The following is a 13,687-nucleotide window of genomic DNA, read 5'->3' as shown; positions in this document are numbered from 1 at the left end:
CTTCTTCTGTGGCCCCTCCTGCGTCTGTCTCCCCATGCGTGACCCCCTGCCGTGCATCCCCACAGGTCTCCTCCTGCCCCAGCAGCTCCACACAGGCCGGAGCAGCAGTGACATGGGCTCCTCTGCTTGGTGGCAGCTCTGGTGCCAGCAGCTCCTCTGATGGGCAGCAGCTGTGGCGCGCAGCGTCGCGTGGTGAGGGGACTGGAACTGGCTGTGCTTGGCCCGGGGCGGCTCGCAGGCCGACCTCCACAGGGGGCCCCCCAGACCCAAAGCGCCGTGTGTGCCCGGTGCGTCCCTCAGCTTCCTCTTGTTGAGGACAGGGTGGGAGGCCACTGGAGCCAGTCCTGAGGGGAGAAGAGGGTAAAGGTATTTGTGGGGCACAGAGAAAGGCAGAAGGAGGGTTCTGGGTGTCAGCCGAGGGCAGACGGAGGGCTGTGGGCTGCACCAAACGGCACCTGTAGAGCTGCAAGCCACACCAGAGGGCAAACAGAGCGGCCTGGAAAGCACAAAAGGAGAAATGGAGGCCCTTGGGAGGCACCAAAATACCCTTTTGCAGCTGCTCATTTGTCCCGAAAGGCCCACGCCAGTCCTTAGGGCACATGGAAAGGCAAACAGAGATGCCTTCAGGAGACAAGAGGAGAAGAGGAGAAGAGGAGAAGGGTTCCCCTGTGATAGATGAAAAGCTGGAGGGTGGTCCCTTGGCAGGACACCGAAGGGCCCAGTGAGGGCCCTGGGTGGCAACCCAAAGGCCCATCAGGAGGCCTTCAGGGGACGAGAGAATAAAGGCGCAGGACAAGGCGCAGCCTTCAACAGCAGCTGCAGATGGGGCTCCCATAAGGCATGCGTGTGGCTTTACAGAGCTGCACCAGCCCCTGCAAGAGCCCGGCCACAAAGCTGTCTGAGCAAGGCAGGAACGTTGGCTGCTTTTCTGCCCTTTGAAACTGGCTCTTGGCCTGACCGAGCCTGCAGGAGGGAGACAATGAGGGAAAAGGTTGCCTGGAAAATACCCAGACACAGCGTGGCCTGGCACGAATAAATGAAGGCAGAGGCGAGGCGTTGGGAGCAAAGTCTTTATTCTGTGCCGGTGTTGCTGAAAACCAGGGAATAAAACCTCGCAACACTAATGTAGCGTTAAAAGGCAGCATTCTTTATTGCAGCGCTGGATGCACGGGGGATAATTCCACCCAACGTGCATACCCCATACCCCTTCCGTGCAGTTTACATAGATCAAAATATACATATTCATCTGATTACGCAAGCTCTTCCTTTCATAGTCAAATCAGTCCATTTCCATAGACTGCTCCCAGCTGCGCTTGCGCAGTGCCTCCTAGTGGTGGTCGTCGGGGGTCTCAAGATGAAGGCTCATCCTCTTCATCACAGTGTCCGCGGGTTGACCCCTCTTTCTGCACAAGCTCAGTCCTCTTCTGGCTCTTGTCCCTGCGGCACGGGTCGTCTTGCCCAGTTGTAGGCACCTGCTAGTTTTAATGAAAACTAACTTCTTTGGGGGGAGATGTATGACTTTTTGCTTCAGTTAATTCACACAATAGACAGGTCCCAGAAATGCACCTGCAACTCTTAGGTAACGCTATTTCTATTAAAAATCCCCCTCCACCATTATTGTTTAACATTAATGGTTACCTAGGGACTAAACCCTCTGTTCCCAGCCCTAATGAGCAGATGGGCAGGGCTGTACCAGGGACATAGCAGCATTGTTCGTGCTTTATGATTAACTAATTCCATCGCCTTGGTTACACCGCGGGGAGGTGCCCGGGGTGTCTGTGGCCCTGGAGCCGCACACCTCCTCAGGACACCCTCCACGAGGCTGCCAGCGACCGCCTATTTGCAGGACTTGGGCTGCCTGGGCTTCTGCTGGGAAACCTTCAAAGGCAGTGGTCTGCGCCGGGCTCCTGGCTGGGCAGGGGGCTTCCGACCCGCCGGAGGCACGGGCTGTCTTGGAATATGCGAGCCCGTGGAGGGGAGGGTGCCTGCAGTCCATCCTGGCCTGCGTACAGGCATGAAAGAAGTTGCTGCGGCTCCGGAGGTGTAATCGCGGGACCTGTGAAGGCGTGCTGTTGGCCGGCGAGCGTCTTGCTCAGCGCCTCGGGCGAGAGGCGGGAGGACGGTGCGTGAGCTCTCCTTTCTGAGTTGTCCTGCTTCTGCTGAAGGCGTGGCTGTTGCAGGGAGGCTGAGAGGTGGCAAGACCTTCGGTGGTGGAAGCTTCTGTGATTTTTTCTTGGATTGCCTTTCTACCTCTATCTTCTTCTTCACTTTCTGCACGACTGCCAGTCTCTTTTTCCCCCGGCGATGCACAGGAGAAGTGTGCAAAGGCTCTACCACTGTGGCGTTGGCAACCAAGCTGCTGCTGACCTCATGGGAAGCCCTCCTCAGGGCGCGGGCGGACTGATAGAGCCTCTTCACCCGCTCCAGTGCTTTTTGTGCCATGCTCTGAGACACCCGCTCCAGTGGCGGCTGTGCCACGCTCTGAGACTCCTCTTCCAGCTCCTGGTCTTCTGCCAGCGTAGGCTGCAGCGGTGCAGGCTGCGCGCTCTTAGGCGCTTCTTCTCCAGCACACTTGGGAGACAAAAATGACGAGAGTAGTTGATGAGTGAATGGAGCTGGTACAGCCAAGGGGCTCGTTGGCTCGAGCCGAGGCCGGTGCTGAGCAGACTGAGAGGAAGAGCCCGGGTGCCAACGCGCTGCCGCACAGCAGAGGCGGCCCCCAGCACCCACGCGGCTCCTACTCACCGGACTCCCTTCCACAGCGGACTGTTGAGAGCTGCTGCGGGTGCCTGGCTGTCTGTGCTTCGCCAGCTGCTGCTGCTGCTGCTGTTGGCCCTCGGCCTGCTGGAGGAGGCGTTGCTGCTTTCCAAGAGACTCCCGTCTTTCTGTCCGCTGCTTGGTGACAGCGAGGTGCCTGTTGAGAGAAAAGAAGGCAGCTGAGAAGGAGCCGCTCTGTCCGTCTTGCCCAGGCCAATTTCTGCTCAGCTGCTCCCGTCCTCCTACTCCGGCTTGCTTTGTTCCAGCAGTCCCCACAGCAGCTTCCAGCTGCCTGTCGAAGGCTCCAAGCAGAGACAGCACCAAGGGGTTTGCAGCCGGTGCCGGCTCCTGCCACCGCTGGGCTTCCTTTGTTTCCTGGAAGAGGAGTCTCCAGGACTTCTCTCAGCGAGCACGGGACCCCTTCAAGGGCAAGCGTTACTGGGCCTTTGCTTACCTCTGCCTCCTCTTCCTCTGTCCACCTGGCAAGCGCTTTCTTTCCTGCTGCAGCCGCCGCTCTAGCAGGGGAGGCACGTCAGTCCGTCCCGGCAGTGCGCAGCCACCATTTGATTTGTCCAGTTGTTCCTGAAACTTTTTCGGAAAGGCGACAGCGGGTTGTGGCTTGCTGTTGCCCAGACAGGCGCTCAGGCCCCTGCGTGCTGAGGCATCCCGCGGGCCAAGGACAGCGCTCGGCTTCTGCAACCCGACAAGGGCAGAAGAGAAGTGCGACCCACGGGACTCGCCATGCTTGCGCGGGACTTTCCCGCCCGTGCCCACCCCTGCACCCTGTGCTAGCTCAGCTAGCAGCAGCACCCGGCCCAGCAGCACAGCCCTCAGCTCTTCTGCACCGACCGCCTGCCCAAGATGCTGCAAGTGAAGCCCCAGCCCTCGGCCCCGTGCCGCTGACAGGTGTCTACAGACACTGCGCTTTGCCTACCTGCTCTCGCATGGACATTTTCACTGCCTCCAGCTTCAGCGTGCTCAGATAGTGCCTGTAGTCATTGAACTCCTTCAAAGTGCAAACCACCTATGGAGAGACGAGGGGAGAAGTGCCCCAAGAACCGTCAAGCCAGCTACGTAGACTGCCTTCCCCAAAACAGCCCAAAGGCAGCGGGAGGGGAGCTGGTCCTCAGCACACCCTCCCCTGGCCTCCCCTGGCCTCCCCTGGCGTGCCCTCCGCGGTGCTGGGGCCCCTGACAGCCGCCAGGCAGGGCTGAGCGGTGCTCCTGAGCCCAGCGCCAGGCCTGGCACCGGCTGCCTCCTCAAGACCCGGGCAGCGCGGGGCAGCCTGAGAAGAGCAGGAGTGGCAAGTGGCAGACGGAGGCTGGCGCTACTTCTGCTGGCAGGGAAGCCAGCCCCACAGCCCTGGGCCCTCCGGCAGGAACAGGCGGCTGCCGCAAGCACTCTGGGAAGCCCGCTTGGTGAGGGCTGTTTGCATCAGCCCGCCGTCCAAACCTACTCACTCTGCTGTCCCCGGTGACGCGACCTTCTGTCTTCAGCCTGTGCAGGTGGTTCTTCCGTTGGTGGTAGGCCCGCAGATGCGGGTCATGCAGGCTGTTGTATTCCGTGCTCAGCAGGCGGCAGCATGGGTCTCCCAGATTGAAATAGCCAGAGGGCTGGTGAAGCTGTAAAAGAGATTTTCGAGAGCATGAAGGAGGCAGGAGAGAGCAGCAAAGAGGTGCCAAGCGGTTCTTGTGAAAAGGTCAAGGTAGTTGGAAGAGCAATACGCTTGTCCTTCCTTCTGAAAGCACAGAGACCACCACAGGCAGACTGCAGGGCCAGACCGGGTTGGGCTGCAGGAGAGAAGACAAACCCCACCAGCGAGCAGGCAGCTCAGGCCAGCGGAAGGAGCTGCAGACCTTGGCCCAAGAGAAATGAGCCTTCAGAGTGACAAGTTCAAGGCCGGCGGTTGAAACGCAGCAGAGGGATAATGCACTGACAGCAGTCTCCTCGGGGTTAGGCAGGCCCCAGGGCTGTGCCCACGAACCCTGCCTCCCGGAAGCGTCTGCCTTGGGAAAAACGCACTGCAAGCTGGAGTAGCAAGACGATGCTGCGTGCGTTCCCCGAGCGAAGAAGCCTCAGCTTTTGTGAACAGGCCGACAGGGCAAGCAGGAGAAGGTTGGAGTGTCCCTCAAGAGTACCCCAGAGCCTGGCTCAGCGTTGCTAGATGAGGCGGAAGGGCACATTGCCCGGCACCGGGACACACTGCTGCCGGCCACAGGCAGGGAGGGCCCCGGCCGCACGCTTGCGCGGTGCCCGAAAGCGGTCCAGAAAAAGGGCAAGTCCTCCTGCTTGTGCGCAGGCCAGGGAGCCAGGAGTTTCCCTCTGCTGCCCAGCGGTGCCAGACTGAAGGGCTGCAGGGCCCACTGTAGGGCAGCTGGCCACAGGGACTGCTCTGGATGACAGGGACTCCACAAATGAGGAGAGCTTTTCCAGCCCTTTCCCCTTCCTTTACCTTTTTCCCCAGCTTTGTCCTGCAGAAGACAAGCTTGGAGTTGGGCAGCACAGGGATCTTGAGCCCAAGGGGGAGGTCCAGCAGCCCAGTGCCTCCTTCCACCCACAGCTGTCTGCTGCTGCCGACCTGGAAAGAGACAGACAGTCCTGGGCACTGAGGCACTGTCTCCATCAGCCTCCTGCACGGCAGTCGCTGGAAAGGCTCTCGGAAGACTCCAGCCGAGGAGAGTGCCAAGAGCAGCCCACTCAAAAGCTGCTCTCTGCTTCCTCGTCCGCGTGCCCACAACTCCCATCCCCCTCCTCAACCCAGATCCGCGTCCCACGTAAGCCGGGCTGGGCAGAGAGACAGGACTCCCCCCAAACTCTCCCTGGACCGACCGCCTTTGGATTCCTGCCAGCTCGCTGGGCACATCCCGAGGCCCCAGCGCAGACTGGCGTGTCCCGGACTCCTGAGCTCAGCCCTCTCCATCGGCCCGTTGCTCACCTCTCCCTTCTGCCACGCGACTCTCGGCAGTGCGTCCACGTCTCGGACGCCAGCAGTAAGACGGTGCTTCATGGCTCCTCGCTCCATGCTGCTCTCCTGAAGCTGCCACCCTTGCACTGGCACCTCGCTCCAGAGGCACCCAGCTGCGGCCACTGCAGCCGGTCTGCCAGCGAGCAGCTATTATATAGCAGTCGGCCATTGTTGCATCATCACGTTGCTGTGCCACGGCACTGTTGTGTCGTCACGTTGCCGGTTTGCATCGTCTTGTTGCCACAGCACCGCGTCCCAGCTGCCCTGGGGCCCACCTGGAGCCCCGTCTGGACACGCGGGTGGGCCACCTGCTCTCGCTAAGCCTGCTTTGAGGAGGGGGCCTTGACAAGGTGCTCACCGGCTGCCCCTTAGAGTCGTACAATCATAGAATTGTTAAGGTGGGAAAGGACCTCAAAGGTCATCAAGTCCAACCGTCAACCCAAAACCACCAGGCCTACTAAACCACGTCCCCGAGTGCCACGTCCACGCATTTTTTGACCACCCCCGGGGGTGGTGACTCCACCACTTCCCTGGGCAGCCTGTTCCAGTGCCTTCAGAAAGAAATTTTTCCTGATAACCCTTCTAAAGCTCCCCCTGACGCAACATCCTTCTTCCTCCTAGTTCCGGTTTTTCCCGGCTTTGGACCTCAGATGGCAGGGCTGGAGCTGGGCTGCCCGCGGGCTGCTGCTGTGCTGCTGCACTGGCTTTGGGACACCCTTCTTAGACCATTTGCCTGTCCCAGGCAAAGCAGCTGCAACTTGGAGGACTGCATGGATCTAGATTTTGGGCCTGCTGCTCTCACTATCCAGTTCCTGATTGGCATCTTGGGAAACACGGAGGACAAAGGAAGGGCACAAGAAACCTCTCTCCATATCTTTCCTCAGGCACGTTCAGCCACGACCCCCTCGCTGTGCCCTGCTTGGTTTCCCCTGCGCTCGTCTCTGCTCTGCGTCACCTGCAGTCCCACCTCGTGCCTAACGGGAGGTGACGGGCGGCACGGGACTTTCTGCATTGCTGTGGGATGGTTTGTGTGGGCTGCTCTGTGCCTTTCCCTCTGCCCTTCTGCTGCCGCTTGCCTCTCGCCTGTTCTTTCTGCTCCAGCAGGACTCCTGCACACGCCGCAGGCTGTGGACTGCAGAGGAACCTCGCCCGTGCTGCCATGGAGCGCCTGCGGGCCAGAGCGCGTCCCCAGCAGTGTCCCCTTCCACAGGCCTCCTCGTGTGTCTTCTTCTGTGGCCCCTCCTGCGTCTGTCTCCCCATGCGTGACCCCCTGCCGTGCATCCCCACAGGTCTCCTCCTGCCCCAGCAGCTCCACACAGGCCGGAGCAGCAGTGACATGGGCTCCTCTGCTTGGTGGCAGCTCTGGTGCCAGCAGCTCCTCTGATGGGCAGCAGCTGTGGCGCGCAGCGTCGCGTGGTGAGGGGACTGGAAGTGGCTGTGCTTGGCCCGGGGCGGCTCGCAGGCCGACCTCCACAGGGGGCCCCCCAGACCCAAAGCGCCGTGTGTGCCCGGTGCGTCCCTCAGCTTCCTCTTGTTGAGGACAGGGTGGGAGGCCACTGGAGCCAGTCCTGAGGGGAGAAGAGGGTAAAGGTATTTGTGGGGCACAGAGAAAGGCAGAAGGAGGGTTCTGGGTGTCAGCCGAGGGCAGACGGAGGGCTGTGGGCTGCACCAAACGGCACCTGTAGAGCTGCAAGCCACACCAGAGGGCAAACAGAGCGGCCTGGAAAGCACAAAAGGAGAAATGGAGGCCCTTGGGAGGCACCAAAATACCCTTTTGCAGCTGCTCATTTGTCCCGAAAGGCCCACGCCAGTCCTTAGGGCACATGGAAAGGCAAACAGAGATGCCTTCAGGAGACAAGAGGAGAAGAGGAGAAGAGGAGAAGAGGAGAAGGGTTCCCCTGTGATAGATGAAAAGCTGGAGGGTGGTCCCTTGGAAGGACACCGAAGGGCCCAGTGAGGGCCCTGGGTGGCAACCCAAAGGCCCATCAGGAGGCCTTCAGGGGACGAGAGAATAAAGGCGCAGGACAAGGCGCAGCCTTCAACAGCAGCTGCAGATGGGGCTCCCATAAGGCATGCGTGTGGCTTTACAGAGCTGCACCAGCCCCTGCAAGAGCCCGGCCACAAAGCTGTCTGAGCAAGGCAGGAACGTTGGCTGCTTTTCTGCCCTTTGAAACTGGCTCTTGGCCTGACCGAGCCTGCAGGAGGGAGACAATGAGGGAAAAGGTTGCCTGGAAAATACCCAGACACAGCGTGGCCTGGCACGAATAAATGAAGGCAGAGGCGAGGCGTTGGGAGCAAAGTCTTTATTCTGTGCCGGTGTTGCTGAAAACCAGGGAATAAAACCTCGCAACACTAATGTAGCGTTAAAAGGCAGCATTCTTTATTGCAGCGCTGGATGCACGGGGGATAATTCCACCCAACGTGCATACCCCATACCCCTTCCGTGCAGTTTACATAGATCAAAATATACATATTCATCTGATTACGCAAGCTCTTCCTTTCATAGTCAAATCAGTCCATTTCCATAGACTGCTCCCAGCTGCGCTTGCGCAGTGCCTCCTAGTGGTGGTCGTCGGGGGTCTCAAGATGAAGGCTCATCCTCTTCATCACAGTGTCCGCGGGTTGACCCCTCTTTCTGCACAAGCTCAGTCCTCTTCTGGCTCTTGTCCCTGCGGCACGGGTCGTCTTGCCCAGTTGTAGGCACCTGCTAGTTTTAATGAAAACTAACTTCTTTGGGGGGAGATGTATGACTTTTTGCTTCAGTTAATTCACACAATAGACAGGTCCCAGAAATGCACCTGCAACTCTTAGGTAACGCTATTTCTATTAAAAATCCCCCTCCACCATTATTGTTTAACATTAATGGTTACCTAGGGACTAAACCCTCTGTTCCCAGCCCTAATGAGCAGATGGGCAGGGCTGTACCAGGGACATAGCAGCATTGTTCGTGCTTTATGATTAACTAATTCCATCACCTTGGTTACACCGCGGGGAGGTGCCCGGGGTGTCTGTGGCCCTGGAGCCGCACACCTCCTCAGGACACCCTCCACGAGGCTGCCAGCGACCGCCTATTTGCAGGACTTGGGCTGCCTGGGCTTCTGCTGGGAAACCTTCAAAGGCAGTGGTCTGCGCCGGGCTCCTGGCTGGGCAGGGGGCTTCCGACCCGCCGGAGGCACGGGCTGTCTTGGAATATGCGAGCCCGTGGAGGGGAGGGTGCCTGCAGTCCATCCTGGCCTGCGTACAGGCATGAAAGAAGTTGCTGCGGCTCCGGAGGTGTAATCGCGGGCCCTGTGAAGGCGTGCTGTTGGCCGGCGAGCGTCTTGCTCAGCGCCTCGGGCGAGAGGCGGGAGGACGGTGCGTGAGCTCTCCTTTCTGAGTTGTCCTGCTTCTGCTGAAGGCGTGGCTGTTGCAGGGAGGCTGAGAGGTGGCAAGACCTTCGGTGGTGGAAGCTTCTGTGATTTTTTCTTGGATTGCCTTTCTACCTCTATCTTCTTCTTCACTTTCTGCACGACTGCCAGTCTCTTTTTCCCCCGGCGATGCACAGGAGAAGTGTGCAAAGGCTCTACCACTGTGGCGTTGGCAACCAAGCTGCTGCTGACCTCATGGGAAGCCCTCCTCAGGGCGCGGGCGGACTGATAGAGCCTCTTCACCCGCTCCAGTGCTTTTTGTGCCATGCTCTGAGACACCCGCTCCAGTGGCGGCTGTGCCACGCTCTGAGACTCCTCTTCCAGCTCCTGGTCTTCTGCCAGCGTAGGCTGCAGCGGTGCAGGCTGCGCGCTCTTAGGCGCTTCTTCTCCAGCACACTTGGGAGACAAAAATGACGAGAGTAGTTGATGAGTGAATGGAGCTAGTACAGCCAAGGGGCTCGTTGGCTCGAGCCGAGGCCGGTGCTGAGCAGACTGAGAGGAAGAGCCCGGGTGCCAACGCGCTGCCGCACAGCAGAGGCGGCCCCCAGCACCCACGTGGCTCCTACTCACCGGACTCCCTTCCACAGCGGACTGTTGAGAGCTGCTGCGGGTGCCTGGCTGTCTGTGCTTCGCCAGCTGCTGCTGCTGCTGCTGTTGGCCCTCGGCCTGCTGGAGGAGGCGTTGCTGCTTTCCAAGAGACTCCCGTCTTTCTGTCCGCTGCTTGGTGACAGCGAGGTGCCTGTTGAGAGAAAAGAAGGCAGCTGAGAAGGAGCCGCTCTGTCCGTCTTGCCCAGGCCATTTTCTGCTCAGCTGCTCCCGTCCTCCTACTCCGGCTTGCTTTGTTCCAGCAGTCCCCACAGCAGCTTCCAGCTGCCTGTCGAAGGCTCCAAGCAGAGACAGCACCAAGGGGTTTGCAGCCGGTGCCGGCTCCTGCCACCGCTGGGCTTCCTTTGTTTCCTGGAACAGGAGTCTCCAGGACTTCTCTCAGCGAGCACGGGCCCCCTTCAAGGGCAAGCGTTACTGGGCCTTTGCTTACCTCTGCCTCCTCTTCCTCTGTCCACCTGGCAAGCGCTTTCTTTCCTGCTGCAGCCGCCGCTCTAGCAGGGGAGGCACGTCAGTCCGTCCCGGCAGTGCGCAGCCACCATTTGATTTGTCCAGTTGTTCCTGAAACTTTTTCGGAAAGGCGACAGCGGGTTGTGGCTTGCTGTTGCCCAGACAGGCGCTCAGGCCCCTGCGTGCTGAGGCATCCCGCGGGCCAAGGACAGCGCTCGGCTTCTGCAACCCGACAAGGGCAGAAGAGAAGTGCGACCCACGGGACTCGCCATGCTTGCGCGGGACTTTCCCGCCCGTGCCCACCCCTGCACCCTGCGTTAGCTCAGCTAGCAGCAGCACCCGGCCCAGCAGCACAGCCCTCAGCTCTTCTGCACCGACCGCCTGCCCAAGATGCTGCAAGTGAAGCCCCAGCCCTCGGCCCCGTGCCGCTGACAGGTGTCTACAGACACTGCGCTTTGCCTACCTGCTCTCGCATGGACATTTTCACTGCCTCCAGCTTCAGCGTGCTCAGATAGTGCCTGTAGTCATTGAACTCCTTCAAAGTGCAAACCACCTATGGAGAGACGAGGGGAGAAGTGCCCCAAGAACCGTCAAGCCAGCTACGTAGACTGCCTTCCCCAAAACAGCCCAAAGGCAGCGGGAGGGGAGCTGGTCCTCTGCACACCCTCCCCTGGCCTCCCCTGGCCTCCCCTGGCGTGCCCTCCGCGGTGCTGGGGCCCCTGACAGCCGCCAGGCAGGGCTGAGCGGTGCTCCTGAGCCCAGCGCCAGGCCTGGCACCGGCTGCCTCCTCAAGACCCGGGCAGCGCGGGGCAGCCTGAGAAGAGCAGGAGTGGCAAGTGGCAGACGGAGGCTGGCGCTACTTCTGCTGGCAGGGAAGCCAGCCCCACAGCCCTGGGCCCTCCGGCAGGAACAGGCGGCTGCCGCAAGCACTCTGGGAAGCCCGCTTGGTGAGGGCTGTTTGCATCAGCCCGCCGTCCAAACCTACTCACTCTGCTGTCCCCGGTGACGCGACCTTCTGTCTTCAGCCTGTGCAGGTGGTTCTTCCGTTGGTGGTAGGCCCGCAGATGCGGGTCATGCAGGCTGTTGTATTCCGTGCTCAGCAGGCGGCAGCATGGGTCTCCCAGATTGAAATAGCCAGAGGGCTGGTGAAGCTGTAAAAGAGATTTTCGAGAGCATGAAGGAGGCAGGAGAGAGCAGCAAAGAGGTGCCAAGCGGTTCTTGTGAAAAGGTCAAGGTAGTTGGAAGAGCAAGACGCTTGTCCTTCCTTCTGAAAGCACAGAGACCACCACAGGCAGACTGCAGGGCCAGACCGGGTTGGGCTGCAGGAGAGAAGACAAACCCCACCAGCGAGCAGGCAGCTCAGGCCAGCGGGAGGAGCTGCAGACCTTGGCCCAAGAGAAATGAGCCTTCAGAGTGACAAGTTCAAGGCCGGCGGTTGAAAAGCAGCAGAGGGATAATGCACTGACAGCAGTCTCCTCGGGGTTAGGCAGGCCCCAGGGCTGTGCCCACGAACCCTGCCTCCCGGAAGCGTCTGCCTTGGGAAAAACGCACTGCAAGCTGGAGTAGCAAGACGATGCTGCGTGCGTTCCCCGAGCGAAGAAGCCTCAGCTTTTGTGAACAGGCCGACAGGGCAAGCAGGAGAAGGTTGGAGTGTCCCTCAAGAGTACCCCAGAGCATGGCTCAGTGTTGCTAGATGAGGCAGAAGGGCACATTGCCCGGCACCGGGACACACTGCTGCCGGCCACAGGCAGGGAGGGCCCCGGCCGCACGCTTGCGCGGTGCCCGGAAGCGGTCCAGAAAAAGGGCAAGTCCTCCTGCTTGTGCGCAGGCCAGGGAGCCAGGAGTTTCCCTCTGCTGCCCAGCGGTGCCAGACTGAAGGGCTGCAGGGCCCACTGTAGGGCAGCTGGCCACAGGGACTGCTCTGGATGACAGGGACTCCACAAATGAAGAGAGCTTTTCCAGCCCTTTCCCCTTCCTTTACCTTTTTCCCCAGCTTTGTCCTGCAGAAGACAAGCTTGGAGTTGGGCAGCACAGGGATCTTGAGCCCAAGGGGGAGGTCCAGCAGCCCAGTGCCTCCTTCCACCCACAGCTGTCTGCTGCTGCCGACCTGGAAAGAGACAGACAGTCCTGGGCACTGAGGCACTGTCTCCATCAGCCTCCCGCACGGCAGTCGCTGGAAAGGCTCTCGGAAGACTCCAGCCGAGGAGAGTGCCAAGAGCAGCCCACTCAAAAGCTGCTCTCTGCTTCCTCGTCCGCGTGCCCACAACTCCCATCCCCCTCCTCAACCCAGATCCGCGTCCCACGTAAGCCGGGCTGGGCAGAGAGGCAGGACTCCCCCCAAACTCTCCCTGGACCGACCGCCTTTGGATTCCTGCCAGCTCGCTGGGCACATCCCGAGGCCCCAGCGCAGACTGGCGTGTCCCGGACTCCTGAGCTCAGCCCTCTCCATCGGCCCGTTGCTCACCTCTCCCTTCTGCCACGCGACTCTCAGCAGTGCGTCCACGTCTCGGACGCCAGCAGTAAGACGGTGCTTCATGGCTCCTCGCTCCATGCTGCTCTCCTGAAGCTGCCACCCTTGCACTGGCACCTCGCTCCAGAGGCACCCAGCTGCGGCCACTGCAGCCGGTCTGCCAGCGAGCAGCTATTATATAGCAGTCGGCCATTGTTGCATCATCACGTTGCTGTGCCACGGCACTGTTGTGTCGTCACGTTGCCGGTTTGCATCGTCTTGTTGCCACAGCACCGCGTCCCAGCTGCCCTGGGGCCCACCTGGAGCCCCGTCTGGACACGCGGGTGGGCCACCTGCTCTCGCTAAGCCTGCTTTGAGGAGGGGGCCTTGACAAGGTGCTCACCGGCTGCCCCTTAGAGTCGTACAATCATAGAATTGTTAAGGTGGGAAAGGACCTCAAAGGTCATCAAGTCCAACCGTCAACCCAAAACCACCAGGCCTACTAAACCACGTCCCCGAGTGCCACGTCCACGCATTTTTTGACCACCCCGGTGGTGGTGACTCCACCACTTCCCTGGGCAGCCTGTTCCAGTGCCTTCAGAAAGAAATTTTTCCTGATAACCCTTCTAAAGCTCCCCCTGACGCAACATCCTTCTTCCTCCTAGTTCCGGTTTTTCCCGGCTTTGGACCTCAGATGGCAGGGCTGGAGCTGGGCTGCCCGCGGGCTGCTGCTGTGCTGCTGCACTGGCTTTGGGACACCCTTCTTAGACCGTTTGCCTGTCCCAGGCAAAGCAGCTGCAACTTGGAGGACTGCATGGATCTAGATTTTGGGCCTGCTGCTCTCACTATCCAGTTCCTGATTGGCATCTTGGGAAACACGGAGGACAAAGGAAGGGCACAAGAAACCTCTCTCCATATCTTTCCTCAGGCACGTTCAGCCACGACCCCCTCGCTGTGCCCTGCTTGGTTTCCCCTGCGCTCGTCTCTGCTCTGCGTCACTTGCAGTCCCACCTCGTGCCTAACAGGAGGTGATGGGCGGCACGGGACTTTCTGCAT

At 60.1% G+C, this 13,687-nt stretch overlaps 2 protein-coding genes across 2 annotated transcripts; both read right to left on the bottom strand.

Annotated features, from left to right (window-relative positions):
- Positions 1 to 3,186: 3,186 nt before the first annotated feature.
- Positions 3,187 to 5,779, bottom strand: LOC142365327 (fibrous sheath-interacting protein 2-like). The gene is made up of 4 exons (XM_075446057.1): positions 5,693 to 5,779; positions 4,218 to 4,379; positions 3,692 to 3,781; positions 3,187 to 3,345 (listed from the first exon to the last, which is right to left on the bottom strand). Exons 1-4 carry the CDS (start codon positions 5,777 to 5,779, stop codon positions 3,208 to 3,210), a joined length of 477 nt encoding a protein of 158 aa, XP_075302172.1. The 3' UTR covers positions 3,187 to 3,207.
- A 3,736-nt stretch (positions 5,780 to 9,515) lies between these two features.
- On the bottom strand, positions 9,516 to 13,687 carry LOC142365325 (fibrous sheath-interacting protein 2-like). The gene is made up of 5 exons (XM_075446056.1): positions 13,631 to 13,687; positions 11,172 to 11,333; positions 10,646 to 10,735; positions 9,700 to 10,299; positions 9,516 to 9,525 (listed from the first exon to the last, which is right to left on the bottom strand). Exons 1-4 carry the CDS (start codon positions 13,685 to 13,687, stop codon positions 10,162 to 10,164), a joined length of 447 nt encoding a protein of 148 aa, XP_075302171.1. The 3' UTR covers positions 9,516 to 9,525; positions 9,700 to 10,161.

Source organism: Opisthocomus hoazin, chromosome 36 (genome assembly GCF_030867145.1).
Source record: "Opisthocomus hoazin isolate bOpiHoa1 chromosome 36, bOpiHoa1.hap1, whole genome shotgun sequence".
NCBI classification, from domain to species: Eukaryota; Metazoa; Chordata; class Aves; order Opisthocomiformes; family Opisthocomidae; genus Opisthocomus; species Opisthocomus hoazin.
This window is presented reverse-complemented; position numbering and strand designations above follow the sequence as displayed.

What these genes read in the sequence shown, in the direction of transcription:
- LOC142365327 (XM_075446057.1), bottom strand. Translation starts at nt 5,779, where the DNA reads ATGGAGCGAGGAGCCATGAAGCACCGTCTTACTGCTGGCGTCCGAGAC. An exon ending in TCGCGTGGCAGAAGGGAGAG is followed by an intron (nt 4,380 to 5,692) that starts GTGAGCAACGGG and finishes TCTCTTTTACAG; the next exon opens with CTTCACCAGCCCTCTGGCTA. An exon ending in GCGTCACCGGGGACAGCAGA is followed by an intron (nt 3,782 to 4,217) that starts GTGAGTAGGTTT and finishes GTCTCTCCATAG; the next exon opens with GTGGTTTGCACTTTGAAGGA.
- LOC142365325 (XM_075446056.1), bottom strand. Translation starts at nt 13,687, where the DNA reads ATGCAGAAAGTCCCGTGCCGCCCATCACCTCCTGTTAGGCACGAGGTG. An exon ending in GGCACGAGGTGGGACTGCAA is followed by an intron (nt 11,334 to 13,630) that starts GTGACGCAGAGC and finishes TCTCTTTTACAG; the next exon opens with CTTCACCAGCCCTCTGGCTA. An exon ending in AAATGTCCATGCGAGAGCAG is followed by an intron (nt 10,300 to 10,645) that starts GTAGGCAAAGCG and finishes TTTCCGAAAAAG; the next exon opens with TTTCAGGAACAACTGGACAA.